Raw genomic sequence first — 16,044 nt, 5'->3', positions numbered from 1 at the left:
ACTTAAGAAGAACAAAAAGGCATCCTACAGTATAGGAGAATATATTCATAAACAACTTACTCAGTAAGGGGTTAATATCCAAAATTTATGAAGAGCTCACATGCCTCAACACCCAAAAAACAAATAAACTGATTAAAAAATGGGCAGAGGATCTGAACAGACACCTTTCCAAAGAAGAAATTCAGATGACCAACAGACACATGAAAAGATGCTCCACCTTGTTAATTATCAGGAAAATGCAAATTAAAACTACAATGAGCTATCACCTCATACCAGTTAGGATGGTCAACATCCAAAAGACAAGGAACAACAAATGCTGGCGAGGTTGTGGAGAAAGGGGAACCCTCCTAGACTGCTGGTGGGAATGTAAACTAGTTCAACCATTGTGGAAAGCAATAGGGAGGTTCCTCAAAAAACTCAAAATAGAAATACCATTTGATCCAGGAATTCTACTCCTAGGAATTTACCTAAAGAAAATTCTCAGATTCAAAAAGACATATGCACCCCTATATTTATCATGGCACTATTTACAATAGCCAAGAAATGGAAGCAACCCAAGTGTCCATTAGTACGTGAATGGATAAATACATATACACAGTGGAATATTATTCAGCCATAAAAAGAAAACATATCCTATCATTTGCAACCACATGGATGCACCTGGAGGGTATTATGCTCAGTAAAATGAGCCAGGTGGAGAAAGACAAATACCAAATGATTTCACTCATTTGTGGAGCATAACAACAAAGCACAAAGCACAACTGAAAGAACAGAAGAGCAGCATACTCACAGACTCCAAGAAGGGACTAGCATTTACCAAAGGGGAGGAGTTGGGGAGGGTGGGTGGGAGGAAGAAGGGGATTAAGGGGCAGTATAATTAACAATCACAATATAGGTAGGTTATGGGAAAGGCAGTACAGTACAAAGACAAGTAATGACTCTATAGCATCTCACTATGCTGATAGAGAGGCTGCAATGGGCAGGGGTGGGGGATGAGGACTTGATAATATGGGTCAGTGCTGAAATCATAATGTTCATGTGAAACCTTCGTTAAGATTGTATATCAATGATACTTTAATTTAAAAACAAAAAACAAACAAATTTCTGGTAGGGTACACTGGAAACAAACAATAGCGTTTACCCAATGTGGGAGAATTGAGTGACTGGGGATGGGGATAGGAGAGACTTCATCAAGTATCTTTTTATATTTTAATATTTTTGAACCATGTAGATATAATACCTATTCACAATTGAATGACTAGTATTTTAAAACAAGCGAATAAAGAAAAAATTACACTTTAAAAAAAACAATGGAACGAGAAATGTGTAAGATGAATCTGGGACATCTTGTCATGAATGAAAGCAAGGAAGCTATTAAATATCAAAGACTCCAAAGATCACGTCAAAGAGCCAAGATCAACTCACGATGGCTCCCACAGGCCACAAGTGGGACAATTTTATATCAAGAATAATGAATACAATAATTGAAACATATCATATCCAAAAAAATGTTAGTCCATAATAAACCAAAAAATCATTTCATTGGCTACCTTTTGGAGATTAAGACACTGATTATTCTGAAACTTCATCAATAAAGGAACAGTATGAACCTAACTATATTAAAATATATATATGTACATATATACACACACACAGAAAAAAAGGTCTCAAAATTTATACTTGAAAGTATTAAACTGTGATGATCTCTGGGTGGTAGGGTTATAGGTGGGGTATATTTTTGTTTAATTATAAATTTGTTTCTACAGTAAATATGTATTGTTTCTATACTAAATAAAGTTATTTTAAGGTTATAAAACAATGTATATCTTATATGAGTTAACTGGTGTCAAAAAAAGAATAGTATCTAATTATAATTATCTATCTTCCAAAGTTATCTGTAAATATTTAATTTTTAGGAAAAACAGCACTCATAATAATAAAGACATTTCAGTGTTTGATGCAAAAAAAAAAATTTTTTTTCCCCCAAATGCAATCTCTGGGTAGTGGGGATTGAGGTCATTTTTAATTTTCTTCTTTCAGTTTTTGTATCTATTTTTAAGCTTTACTATAAGGAATATTAACCACATCTATAAAAAGAAAAAGGAACAATAACATTGTTCTTTAAAAATAATGAGAAGCAGAAAACTAAGAATTTTCCAGAACTTCTCTAGTTCAAGTGTTCTGACCCACTGGCATGAATATCTCGTTCTTTTGGTTAATATACACCTGAAAAGGAAATGTGGGCTTTCACAGATTGTTGCCACTAACCCTTAGAATAACTAAACAACGTCCAAGTGACTTCCTGTGCCTTTATAAGAGTTTTGATCCCAAACGTGAGACACAAAGAAAGTGATTTAAAACAAAAGCTATTAGCTGGTTTTTCAAGAGCCCCTTAATAAAGCAGTCTTCTCTGCACTCTACTGGTAATAAAAATAAAATCTACTCGAAAACAAAGGCATCCCTTTAAAGCAGTTTTCTAAAGTGTGGTATATGGGACTCAGGTTTTAAGGAGGTTCCAGATTCCCAGGGAGTCTATAGAGCCAAAACTATTTCTGTACTAATACTAAGACATTTGCCTTTTATGCTCTCATTATCTCATAAGTATACCAAGTATGAAAAGTGCATCAGTTCAGATTCCATACTGCAATCAACCTTTAAGAAATTACCTACTATTGAGTTTTAGTATATTATAAAAGAATATACACAACTACCTGAAAAGGTGATTAAATCCTCCTCCCTTTTCCAACTACGTATCTATGAGAGTCTAAATTTCCTGCATCTACTACAATCAAAACAACCTATCATGACAGATTGTAGGGAAAAGCAAATATGAAAATCCAGCTGCCTTCTAACAAGCCAGACAGGAAAATTTGCAAAAATGTACAATGCCACTCTTCCTGATAAGTTCTTTTTCAAAATATATTTCTCATTAAAAATGTCATTATGCAAAATGGGATTGTTATTGTTATTTTTAAATAAATTTAAAAGATTTCTCTTAAGGTCTTAATTTCTAATATAACAAATACTGATATGTATAACCCATAGAAAAACTCATTAAAGTCCTCAATTTTTAAGAGTGAAAAAAGAGTGCTAAAACCAGTTTTAGATCTGCTGCCTTAAAATGATGCTTTCCAAATTTCACTCACATAGTTCTTTCCACAATTTTTGCCATTTATCTGAGTACTGACTATATTTTCATTTGCTTTATTTATTTAATTACTTCTTCAAATTAAATCATTTTTTAAAACATATTAGCTGTAGCTAATACATTGTTCTAAGTGCAGTAAGTATTTAAGTTAACATCACAACTCTGTTAGGTATTATAACATTATTCTTCTTCCCAAATGAGGAGGCTGTGGAAGGCTTTTTGCCCCAGGGCATATTCAACTCAGGGCAGTCTGGACAGAGCCCAGGCTCTGAATCACTCCACTCCACTATTCAGCCTCAAAATATTTCTCTATTACCACCTAAACCCATCCATCCCTATCACATTTCAGGAATGCTGCCCTCATGAACAGCATGATTTATTCTTCCTAATTACCAATTTAAATATCTATGCTTTGTGACATTTAAAAGCAGACTTCACAATGTGTATGGTACATTTTATGAAATTCAAAGTTCAAAGCAATATGGCATGCAAAAATAAATGTGATACAGCTTCATTATTTACAAATTATCAGAATTTCCACCTCTCCCACGGCCCCCATTAATTCAAAGTTAATGAAAGAGTTGAGTGAGTCTATTATTTAGTACAGAAGTTATTTTTTAGGAAACTATTGCTGAGATGTCCTCCATTTTGTACTAAAAGAACTTCACTAAATTGACAAACCCTTTTCAAATTCTGCTGAACACAATTTCTAACAATGGAAGTGTAGACACTATTTGTATTTGCCCTAGGACTGAGAACAGAAATGGAAGGCAAGGGAAGAGAAAATGCTTAATGTAGCAGAACTTTGAAGGCTCAACAGTGAAAAACTGTTGGTATCTTGTTCTTTTATGTAAGTCCCACCTAGACATCTTCCTCTTGCAGCCGTCCACAGCCACCACACCCCTGTACAATTCCTATACCCAACTGTTAACTGTACTGTCCACTCGCCACTAGGGTTCTCTTGCCATTCTGAGTGTATGTATAACACCATTTCCCCAGACAAGATGCTTGAGAGCCCAAGTTGTGATATATCTTTGTAGCATTGAGGACAGAATACTATACAAAGTTGATTCTCAGTAAATATTACCTCGAAGGTAGTCAACTTAAAGAGAAATCAAAAATGTTTAATCCAGTGAGATGTAATTTTAACCAATACTTTCACCCTGTCTCCTGAACACCTTTGTCCACCAGTGACAGCTCAGTAATCATTATGCTCAGGTGTTTTTTAATGCCCTCAGATATGATCAAACAGAAGGCACATGCATACAATATATAATAGACTATATGTGCAAATGATATTATTTTATCACACTACTTACACTACTCTTTTTCAAACAGGAATGAATAAACTGAATTGAATTCTTGTAAGCTAAATAGCACATGCATGTAACTCCACCACATACTCTTAGAGCTAGCTATAGGGAGGGTCTTGTATAAATGTGTTTTATGTCTATGTGCTTTTATATATGATTACTTCCAGACTTTTTGTTTTTTTAACCTTGTTCTCAGTTGTTTTAAATAGTTGCAGTTACTAGACAAGTGACCTCTTGATTAGCAAGTTAAAATGGTATTTTGCAGTTTATTTTCTTCACTGGGGAGAAGGAGTACAGTTATCATACTAAAGTGGAAGGTGCCCAAGTTCAAATCCTAGCTCTACCAGCTAATAGACTCACAATGGACAATTTCCAATGTTCCTGAGCCCTGGTTCCTTCATCTAGCAAATGGAATACAAGTAACACCTATCAATTGGGATTGCTGTGAGGGTTAAGTGGTATGTACACATCAACAGCATACTATAGGGACTGATACTTAGTAGGCACTCAATTATTATTATTACTGATTTCACTTCCGTCAGGTACCGTAGAATGTTTGCAGGAGTTTTTGTAATTTGGGGATGTGTCTCAAAACTTGGAACCGCACCTCACAGCCCTTCAGGTCCCTTTGCTCGCCCTACAAATTCCTTCCTCCAAAATATACAGTCCAATTTATAACACAGGGCCACCTTTCAATTGTGTCCTTTCCCAAAGCTTCGGGTAACATCAGAGCCACCATACTAAGTAATTGCCTTGGTCTGAGAAGGGACTTCGGTAAACCTTGGTTCTGGGTCTGCGTGCTACGCCTAATGTGACCACTTGACTGGGGCAGGTTACTTAAATCTCTTCAGTGCGCCCTGGGTGTACTCAGCTGTAATGGTGAGTGCCAGGCTAAACCACTCCCAAGATCCCTTCAGATTCTAGATTGGGAAGATCTTGTCAGCCCACCACGTTAAGATTAACAGTGACTATAAATCTCTCCCACAGACTGTGAACCCCTACATGCTCTCCCCAAACCCAGCTCCAACGCCACTGCTTCCTTTTCCTGGACTCCTCAGCACTGTACAAATCTCCGGTGTCCACACGGACCCTGGGTCCTCCAGAAGTTGGGCCCTCACGTTGCACAGCAGGAGCGCCTACCCTCGAGGAAGCTCCTTCCGCAGCCCTACCTTGGAAGGCTGCAGTAGGGACTGAAGGAAAGCATGTACCCAAGGCGCTTGACACAGTGCCTGCTACAACGTAAGCGCTCACGAGGCGTTGGTATGGGTCCCATCCCCTACTTGAGCCTCAAAGGTATTAGGCTGGACAAAACCCAAAGCTCCCAGGCTCGGGGTGGGACGGCCTCCGGGTCCCGGGGGCGCGGGGAGGCCTGAGGGGCGCACGTTGCGGGAGGCAAGGCGGCCCTTGACGACTGACGGCCCTGAGAGCCCCGGTGCAGCCCGGCGCCGAAGTCCGTCCTCTCACCTCCCGGGCTCAGCAGCAGCTTCAACGCCTCCAAAATCCGCTCCAGACCGCACGTTTCCAGAGCCCTACTGCCAGCGGCCCGTCCGGGGGCCGCCATGACTGCAGTGGAACACGCCTCTTGCGACCGGCTCAGGCGTCTCGGCGGGCCGCCACCGCCATGTTGAGTGTGGCGGAAGGCGCTGGCGGGGGGCAGGGTGCGCGTCACGGGGCGGGGCCGGCTCGGTCGGAAACGCCCCCTTGGCAAATAAGTATGTCCTCAGGACCCCGTTATTCTCTTGGAAGGAAAAAAATCATTAACAACGTTCTCTCACATACACTTTCAGAAACACAATATGATTAACTACTATATAATATGTATTTAATATGAAAATATTACAGTACCAAAACAGTAAAAGGCAGTGAACTAAACAGATTCTACACCTGTTTAATAATGAAGTGTGGATATGTAAAACAATATTCAACTGAATACTGTTGGACTTCTTTATTAGCGAAATATAAAAATTAGTGCTAAGCACACATACAACTATTGTGAATATAATAACAACTGATGCTATTGATGGTGTGGTTTTTTAAATGGATTGAGTTCCCAGTAAAAGTTCTATCTTTGAACCTACATGCATTCCTGGAAAATTAAGTGTATCCTAAAATCATGCTCCCTCTCTCCAAATGGTGTTAATATGTAAAACAGAATGCATTTGAGATTTGGATAATCAGAAACAGGTGTTCACCTACATGAATCCTGGTGGGATTTTCAAAAGTCACGTTGTCTGAAAATCCTGCTCCAAATCTAGGACAGTGCTTCTGAGGGCAAGACCTTTAGCATACCTGCCTCTCCCTTCACTAAAAGTCAATAATCTCTTATATCGTTCTCACAACGATGCTCACCGGCCACTTTACAAAAGTGCTTCCTAAGAGGCTGTCCTGCTTCTTGACATCCCTGAGCTAGCCTGAGCTCACGATTGATGACTGCCCTTCAGCATTTAGCTGCTGGGCCTCTGGGGAAGCCCCTTGTGCTTCACATGCCAGCCCGTGTCACTGGGGAAAGAAGCTGTGCATTTAACTCCTTTCTCAGGCCCCTCCTGGTCATGCCCATGTCTCTGAACTCCAGTTCAAATCCGTCAACCATTTTTTTCCTGCTCTCTAAAGTGAGAACAGAATCGTTTCACAAGGCTATTTTGGGGAGTTAAAATGACACTGCTTTCAAGTATTTAGCAATGTCTGCCACTTAATAAATTGTACCTGTATCTTCCCCTTCATCTCTTCCTCAAATAAAATCCTGCCAAAACATCTTTAAACCAGAAAAACAGGAAATAAATGACCTACTATATTACCATAATGTTCTTGCCATTGTGTGTATCCCAGGCTTTGGCAGTAGACAATTCTTCTTCAGTTAGATGTGGACACAAGTTCATTTGAAAAAAAAATTTTTGAAATGTCATTTAAAGGTATTAAACATTTAGTGAAAAGGGTGTAAAGCATTGTGTGGGAAAGGCCCACCCCTAAGTTTTGTGCAGTTTGGGCCAAAAATACAAGATGGAAGGCCTTATACCATATGTGTAAATATTTCAAAGTGTAAATAAAATTAATAGATTGTTAAATACTTTTTATCTTCCTACCTTGAAAACTATGCCAGATTTGAATTGAGAATTCTCAGACTTCATGTCAGAGCTCCATACTGGATGGACATGGCAGGATGGGGGAAGTCAGCTCCCTACCTCTGGCCTGACCCTTTTATCTTCTCACTAGCATCTCCATCCTGCACTCACACACATGTGGACATTCCAGCTTGTGCGTGCACATCCAGGCTCTGTCCACACACCTCTAAGAAACTACCACTTGAAACCCTAGGGCTAGGAGTGCGCACACAGGGAGCATGGTGCAGCTTTCAGAGGGCAGACCAAGCCAAGAGGCCTAAAGAGAGCTCTGGAAGCAGGCTCAGAGATGGCTGGGCAGGGGATTCCAGATCCCAGAACCTGCAGTGTGGTCTGGAAAGAAGGGTGAAGATTTGGGGTGGGCAATTTCCCTAGGCAGATTCCTTGCCCATGGGGAAGAGCATGGTAGAGGAGGCCAGGTGGGGCCTTTAAAGCATGGGGCCAGAGCTGGGACTCTATTAGCCCAAGTCTAAGGGCAGTACTGGTATGGGATTTACAGGTGATGAGGAGAGTTGGGAGAGCTGAGAGTCCTCTATCCCAAAGCATTATGGTGCCAGATTTAATCTTTTGGGCTCTATAGGCTTAGATACCACAAAGTGACTTGAACGATCAAATCAATCATAAGGATACTATAAATTTTTACAGCAAAAAACAATATCCCACATGGAACATTAGATACATTTTATGTATGATAGGATGTTGGGGGAGTGCCTACGGCCTATAAGGCTGTATATTAGGCCCAAGCACAAAAAAAGGACGCATTTTCAGGTTTCTCGTGGCCTAAGGAAATCATGCAAGTAGGCTTTTAAGTACCCTATTTTCTTAGAATCTGGTATTTACACTTACGGAATTTTAGTTTACAAGAATGGAATTCTGGTAGCCTTTGCCTCAGTTTGCTCTAGGTAGTTTTGTTAAAAAACAGAAGCACACCTGGGAGACCCCCTGGTAACATGCTATTCAACATCCCTCAAATTAATACCCACAGGAGCTACATTGGAGAGGGTGCTGCAAGAAACCACATGGGGATGTTCCAGACACACACACACACACACACACAGGTCTGTATTCATGCAAAATGTGTTCTACTGACTTGAAGTCAGACAAAAAGGACCCCATAATCAGGAACTTAAGGGACAGCAGCCAAACAGGTTGGGTTGCAAATAGCAAGCTGGGGCTATTTGCCTCAACCCAGAACAAGGCTAATGGTATTGATAGACAGAACAAGACCAATGATTATTGATGGCTGTTTCACACAGATTTCCTAGTGAAGACCCCAGCAAATTATGGGTTCATATGGGTTCTTATCTTCTAAATCCACACGGGATAACTGGAGTGGTTGCATTCCATCTAACTGACCTCTAAATTCTTATCCTACCTGTCTCAAAACCTTAGACACTGTGAAAACCCCCAATACCCACTCCACAAAAAAAATGGTCACTGCAGTTAAGTTTTCATTTATTTTAAATGAAAGGTTTTCTCTTTGGATTACCACTCTCTTTAGCATCTATCAGATCCTTGTTAGAGAGAAAAAACTTTTCTTCTACCCTCTGACATTCTTAATATGGAGGTGTGCTAATTCAATGGACAAAAGACAGATTAGCGAGAAAAGATTTTTATGCACGTTTGAGGAAATTCCCAGAAAAATGTGACTCAGAGGTGGTTTGAGTCTGGGGCTTATATACCATCTTAACAGAGGGAGGGAAAGGGGTGAAGCGGCACTTGTAGAGAAACAAATGACACAGGAAAAATAAGTGAGCCCTTAGAATAGATGAAAGATACGGTACTTTTGTGACAGTATCTGTTTTGGTGCATTCTTATCCCAGTAGTGTCAACTTCTAGTCTCTGGTGATAGAGTCAATAGTCCCTGGTTGCAAAACTCCTGGGGAGGATTTTTATGACTGTTGAATTCTTTTGGGAGACTCTGCTTTGGCAGATAAAGGGAACCCAGAAAGAAACATCTTGACAGTGGTATATTCTGGATCCCTTCATCCTTATTGCAACTTCCAGAGGCTCATCACCATCTCTGGTCCCCTTCCCAGGAAGGTTCATCATCTCTGCAGAGATGCACCTTCACAGACCACCACTTCGGATCACATAGCTCTCCTGCTCAAAGCACTTCAGTGGTTGCCTGACCCATTAAATCCAGCCCAAAATGGAATGCTTGGCCTTTTCTCTCCTAAAATCCTGCTTTTGCTTAAATGATTCCCTTTATCCAAACTCCCTTGCTGTGCTCCTCGTTGAATAATAAATGTTAAGAGCTAACATTTCACAGAGCACTGCCATGAGCCAAGAACTCTTAAATGCTTCACACATACGAACTCAATGCTCCGAAGGGCCCTAGGAAGTGGGTGGTTATCCTCATTTTGCAGTAATCTCCAGACTGAGGAAGGTAGTAACTTGTCTAAGCGGAGAGCTGGAAAGGCCAGCCAGGATTTGAACTCAAGCAGCATGGCTCCAGTATCTTGGTGTCTTCACCACATATTGCCTTGTGAGTACCTACGGAAGCACCAAGAGGTAGGCAGAGGTACCGTTCTCCAGGCCTCCCATCTCCAGATCCTGGCTGGGTGTGAGCACCTTCTCTGGAGCCTTTTTCAGAAGTCACGTGTCTCTGCCGGCACAGCCTCTTGCACCTGGTAGGTACTCTGTAAACAGTTTAGTTTTATTCTCTATAGAACCATTTGTCTTCATTCTAGTATGTTTTTCCCTTTTTACTGTGGTAAAATAGATGTCAAATGAAATTTACCGCTTTTAAGTGTACAATTCAGTGGCTATAAATATTGTTATGCAATGATCACCAGTATACATTTTCATGAAGTTTTTCATCCCAAACTTTGTACTCATTAAATGAACTAAAATTACCCGTCAATGAAACTCTGTACTCATTAAATAACTATAACTCACCCTTCCCACCTCACCTCTATTCTATAAATTTGACTTAATTCTAGGTACCACATTTAAGTGGAATTATACAGTATTTGTCATTTTGTGTCTGGCTTATTTCACTTAACATTATGTTTTTAAGGTTCATCCATGTTGTAGCAAATCAGAATTTCCCTCTCTTTGAAGGCTGAATAATACTCTATGGTATGTATGTACAACATTGTTTCCACCATTTGCCTATTACGGATAATGCTGCAATGAACATGGGTGTACAAATATCTGAGTCCCTGCTTTCAATTCTATTATATACCCAGAAGTGGAATTGCTGGATTATAAATTGTTTTCTTAGGAATTGCCAGATTGATTTCCAGTGGCTGCACCATTTTACATTCCCACCAGCAATGCACAAGGGTTCCAATTATTTTCACATCCTCATCAAAATGTTATAGTAGCTATCTTAATAGGTGTCAAATGGTTCTCATTGTGGTTTTGATTTTCATTTCCCTAATGATTAGTAATGTTGAGCATTTTTCCACTGCTTAATGGCCGTTTTGTATTTTCTTTGGAGAAATGTCTGTACAAATCCTTTGTCAACTTTTGAATTGGGTTGATTTGCTATTGTTTTAGGAGTTTTTTGTTTTTTTTAATATTCAGGATATGTGATTTGCAAGTATTTTCTCCCATTCCATGGGTTGCCTTTAATTCTGTTGGTGGTATTCTTTGGTTCATAAGTGCTTCATTTAAACTAAGTCCAATTTATTTTGTTTTCTGTGCTCTTTTAGTGTCATATCTAAGATATCATTGCCAAATCCATCATGAAGCTTTTCCCTGTCTTTTTCTAAGATTTAAATAGTTTTAGCCTTTATAAAAGTCTTTGATCCACTTTCAGTTATTCTCGTATATGGAGTAAAGGTAGGTCCTACGTCATTCTTTTACATGTGGACACCCACTTTCCTCAGCACCATTTGTTGAAAACACTGTCCTTTCCCCATTGGACGGTCTTGGCACCTTCATCAAATATCATTTGACTGTATATCTGAAGGTTTATTTCTGGCTTATTTCTCCCTTTTAAAAATATTTTAAGCCCAAAGCAAAATGAAAAGTAGTGCATGAACACTTACGTACTTTCACATAGATTCAGCCAATGTGAGCACTTTGCCACATTTACTTTTGTGCTACTGCTCACTACATGCTTTTTTGTTGGGCTGTTTTGATATTTTCCAGACATTGGTACCATTTTATCTCTAAATTCATCATTTACCTCCTAAAAATAAGGGTTCTCCTAGTGAATCATGTTACCATTACTACACCCAAGAGAATTAATATTCATTTGAGAATATCATCTACTGTAAGACCCATATTTAATTCTCTCCAGTTCCCCAACATCTGAAATTTTCACTCCAGGATCCAATCATACATTGGTTAATTTCTCAAAAACCTAAAACACGTAATTAAACGATCCAGCAGTTCCACTCCTATGTATATATCCTGGATCGAAAACAGGGACTCCTAACAGTTATTTGTACCTCAGTGTCCACTGTGGCATTATTCACAATAGCCAAAAGGTGAAAGCAACTCCAGATGAGTGAATCAATAAGGTATATACTATCGTGGTTACTCAGCCATAAAAAGAAACGAAGCCCTAATACATGCTACCATACGGATGAGCCTTGAAAACACTCCAGGTGAAAGCAGCCCAATTTTACCAGACAGACTTACTTGGGATGATGAAAAGGTTCTGGAAATAGGGGTGATGCTTACCCACTTTGAAGGTATCAATGCCACTAAGTTATATGTATTTCACCACTGTTGTCATGTCCAAAAAAGCTAGACCCCTTCCAGCACAAGTTGGAGGCCTACACCGGGGTTTCTCAACAGCAGCCCTACTGACACTTTACACCCTGCTTAGGATGTTTAGCAGCATCCCGGGCCTTGACTTGATGTCAGCAGCACGCCCCCCCAATCATGACAACCAAAAGTATCTCCAGAAATTGCCAAATGTTCCCTCAGAGAGGGGCCACAATCTTCCCTGGTGGAGAACCACCGGCGTATACTAACTTCGCTGACTGCTCTTGGAAGCCCTACTTCTCTCCCTCAGCAGTCTTCCAATGACGAGGAAATTTTATTACTTTCATCACATGCCAAATGAATGGATATTCTTCAAAGAAAGTGACCCTGTGGATTCAGTTTTCACCCATTTTGCCCCAACAGAATGACACAAAGTTCCGGAGAAGTCATTTCAACATGAAGTTTCTTTCTCCGTGTTTTGACTGAGCTCACCTAGTATTTGTCTTGCCTGCAATGGTGTCATCAAATAAAACAAGTTTGACAATGGCTTAACAAAATTCTTTAATAAAATTTATAAAAATGAATATTTAAGGATAATTTTTCTCAGCTCGAATTCTTTTCTTTTTCCACCCCAGAAGAAAATACAAAATTATCAGCACCCGCACACATATACACTCGAAACTATAGTGATGCTCTCTATATAGAATTACAGTAGATAAGGGTTTAAATTGCTGAAAAATCAAGACAATTCCAAGAAGTGATCACAGGGATGATTATTTTTTCTTGAAAAATAGTTGACAGACAGAGTAATTTAGATAAAATTCTTTTCTGTGGTTGTCAAGTTTCCTGAAGGTCACATTTCAACTAAAGGAAGACCCAAACCAAGATTGTCCCTACCTTCCCCTACCCCCTTCTTAACACTGTTTTCTTCCTGTTCCTAAGAAAAAAAGATTTTCTAATATTTTCAGTTTTCTATACACACTTGGGCAGATGTGTCCAGAGCAGCCAGCATTTTCTGTAGACATCAACAAAAGCAGGCACTTGGGGATCCTGGGCTTCAGGTAAAACTTGTATAAGGACTCTGGTAGGAAATACATGTTGAGAGTCCTCCATTCTTCCAGAAATTTCAGGGCTAGAGGTAGAGCCACCTCAATCCATCCTCAGCCTCAGTTTGCTAAATTGCCGGGCTAAGTGACAACCTCTCCTGCCATCTCTAAGCCTACTTGCCATGTTTCCCTTCTGCTGTAACAAGCCACCTGTCTTTGGCTGTAGCACTATCCTGAGTCTGGGAATCTATCACTTTCTTGTTTTAGTGATAAATATTAAAAGTTGAGTGCACCTAAAACTCACCACCTTTTCTGGTCACCTTCTTTAGAATCAAGGTATCCACTAATGACATTCATATAATAAACATTCTTACCTGGAACAAGTAAATGGATGGATGTGAAGTGACATACCCAGGAGATGAAAAAGGAAAACCATTAGAGGTCTTAAGAGTTCACTATAGCCAGTCAAGATACAGTCAGACTAAGACACAAGCCTATTACCCTAAAAGGGCCCAATAATTTCTGCATTAGAGAACTCCTGTCTGGACCGTGTAAATTCAAAAGGAGTAAAAGTGGATATTAGGATATGGGACACCAGAGCAGTAATAGGACCAAAAAATACATAAAAATAATTTTTAAAATACATACAAAACAATAAGGCAGCTGACCCCTCCCCTTCCTTTTAAAAATGAGGCAAAGCCCTTTAGAAAATCCACAAGTTGCTAGCAGAATCTTCTGAGGCCAAAAGCAGTTCTTTTGAAATATTCTAATTGGAGGGTCTTTTGGACATGATCACTATGTAAAGAGTGATGGAGAAAAAAAAGTTTCAAGAAATAAGACAAAATCTTTCTAACATGCAGGTTAGATCTACAAAGTGGAAAATCCTAATTATCCAACTGCATTGCCCATCACAGTTGTTCTTCCCCAGAAACTCACTCCAAGGGAAGGTAGCTGAAAAGCCACGAGAAACATTATTCCTGTATCTCCCATCACAGGAGTACAGGACCCATCTCTTTCCCCATCGGTCTGAGTCCCCTAGTCATCCTCGCCACCTCCGTACATGTCTGCCAGCTTCTTGAAGCGATTGCCCCATTCATTCAGGTAGTCATAGTTCTGGTCTTGGTCCGACTCTGAGGAGTTCAGGGAGCTCAGAGTAGCAGCTTCAGAACCGCTTCCTTCGTAGTCAAACACGAGCAGAGAATCATAAGGGGGGGCAGTGGGGTCACTATCGGCTGCCTTCAGATTCTAAAGAAGAAGAAAGACAGTAGGATCTTTCAATGAAAGGGATCATACACCTGTCATCTCAGGCAAGATGCCTTCTCTTGATGCCTTGAGCAACACAAAATGCACAAAAATGCAACCATCCTGTAGAACACCAGCAGCAATTAACACCAAGATAAATTTATACAAACTGGCAATGCAGACAGACTGATATATTGTTGATGAAAAGAGACTATTATAGGAAAATCAGAATCTTTTCCTTCTACACTATAATGGTAAATTATATGTAGGCAGGAAGATACAAGCACTAAACAATCAGGATGGACAAGGCTGAAAATAACGAAGACGGTCGCCCTGACCATGAATAGTTCACTGTGGTGAGGTGGGTTGGAGAAACTTGGGCAGGACTTGCTTTTTTTCCCTTAATAAAGTTTCATAATTTATATTTTTATAAATATATAATTTATATATTTAATATAATTTTGTACTTTAAAATAGCAAACATATTATTTTTGTATTAAAAAAAAGCTACATTGAGATGAAGCCAACACACAAATGACTATAAATGGAGGAAAGGACCTGATCTCAGGTATATGTATCTAAAAGGGATGGTTTTAACTGACCCCTCCTGTTCTCAGTTTCCTCTAAGATCCAGTGGCTTGAACAGATGTGGGCTGGTCACTCCCAATACTGCTGTGCTTTGGGAAGCTAAATCAGGACCAGTCCTGCCATGAAGATTCACCAAGGGCCACTGGACCATCACACAAGCCCTGAAAATCATTCCATCAACTGGGCAGCTGATTGAGAAACAGTTAAAGGAAATAGAAATAATCTATTTAAGGAAATAGACCCACTGGACTATTATCTTACTTAGTTCTTTACTCATCCCGACCCCTAATTCTTCCTCATCTTACCCTAACCTGATTAATCTAATGCCTCATTTCCTATCCTCCTTTCCAGATAGAGACAATCTTGGGATAGTTCTGGCCCATAACATGTGGGATGAACTCCCTTCTTGCTCAACAGTTTGCTAAAGGGAAGATGTTTGGCCTTTGTTCTGCCCTTTCTACTTCCCTACTTCATCTTGACTGGACTGTAGACCCAAGACCTGGAAGTGTGGCAGCCATCTTGTGATCATAAGGCAACAAACATGAGAAAAAGGGCCTGCAGGCTTAGAGCATGTGGTACAAAGGTAGAAAGGCTGACATACCAGCCTAGACTGCTTATCCTAGCCTTCTATTTGCATGAGGCATATCTACTTATATCTGTTTAAGATTCTGGAATTTATAGCTAGATGCATTTCTGACATATACAATATGGATGCTATTTTTCTGGCCCTCAGGTAGACTTAGATACAGATTTAACATTACATCTCAACCAGTAAGTAGGATACAGGGGAAAAGAGATCCATTAGTGAAGCCAAACTGAATCTATTTTGAATCTCTTTATAGTTTTACTTCTAGTCCTTTCAGGCAATTCATTGCTTTGCCATACAAACTTTGCAAAATCACTTAGAACAATTTAAAGTTCTT

General features: G+C 39.7%; 2 protein-coding genes across 8 annotated transcripts in view; both read right to left on the bottom strand.

Moving 5' to 3' along the window:
* TANGO6 (transport and golgi organization 6 homolog) overlaps window positions 1–6,090 on the bottom strand; it is a 176,673-nt gene extending 170,583 nt beyond the window's left edge. For all 6 annotated transcript variants that reach the window (XR_012126525.1, XR_005063209.2, XR_012126524.1 and 3 more), the window contains exon 1: window positions 5,926–6,090. Coding sequence is in view for 3 of the 6 variants with exons in the window: in XM_037025309.2 (XP_036881204.2) it covers window positions 5,926–6,022 (97 nt within the window). In the remaining 3 variants the exon portion in view is untranslated. The remainder of the gene's footprint in view (window positions 1–5,925) is intronic.
* A 6,697-nt stretch (window positions 6,091–12,787) lies between these two features.
* Window positions 12,788–16,044, bottom strand: part of LOC108404941 (cadherin-1) — a 67,713-nt gene continuing 64,456 nt past the window's right edge. For both annotated transcript variants that reach the window (XM_073226661.1, XM_037025356.2), the window contains one exon: window positions 12,788–14,536. In XM_073226661.1, coding sequence (XP_073082762.1) covers window positions 14,327–14,536 — 210 coding nt within the window. In that variant the 3' untranslated portion in view covers window positions 12,788–14,326. The remainder of the gene's footprint in view (window positions 14,537–16,044) is intronic.

This window comes from Manis javanica, chromosome 17 (assembly GCF_040802235.1).
Source record: "Manis javanica isolate MJ-LG chromosome 17, MJ_LKY, whole genome shotgun sequence".
Classification (NCBI taxonomy): Eukaryota; Metazoa; Chordata; class Mammalia; order Pholidota; family Manidae; genus Manis; species Manis javanica.
Note: the sequence above shows the minus strand (reverse complement) of the source record. Positions and strands in the feature narration are given on the sequence as shown.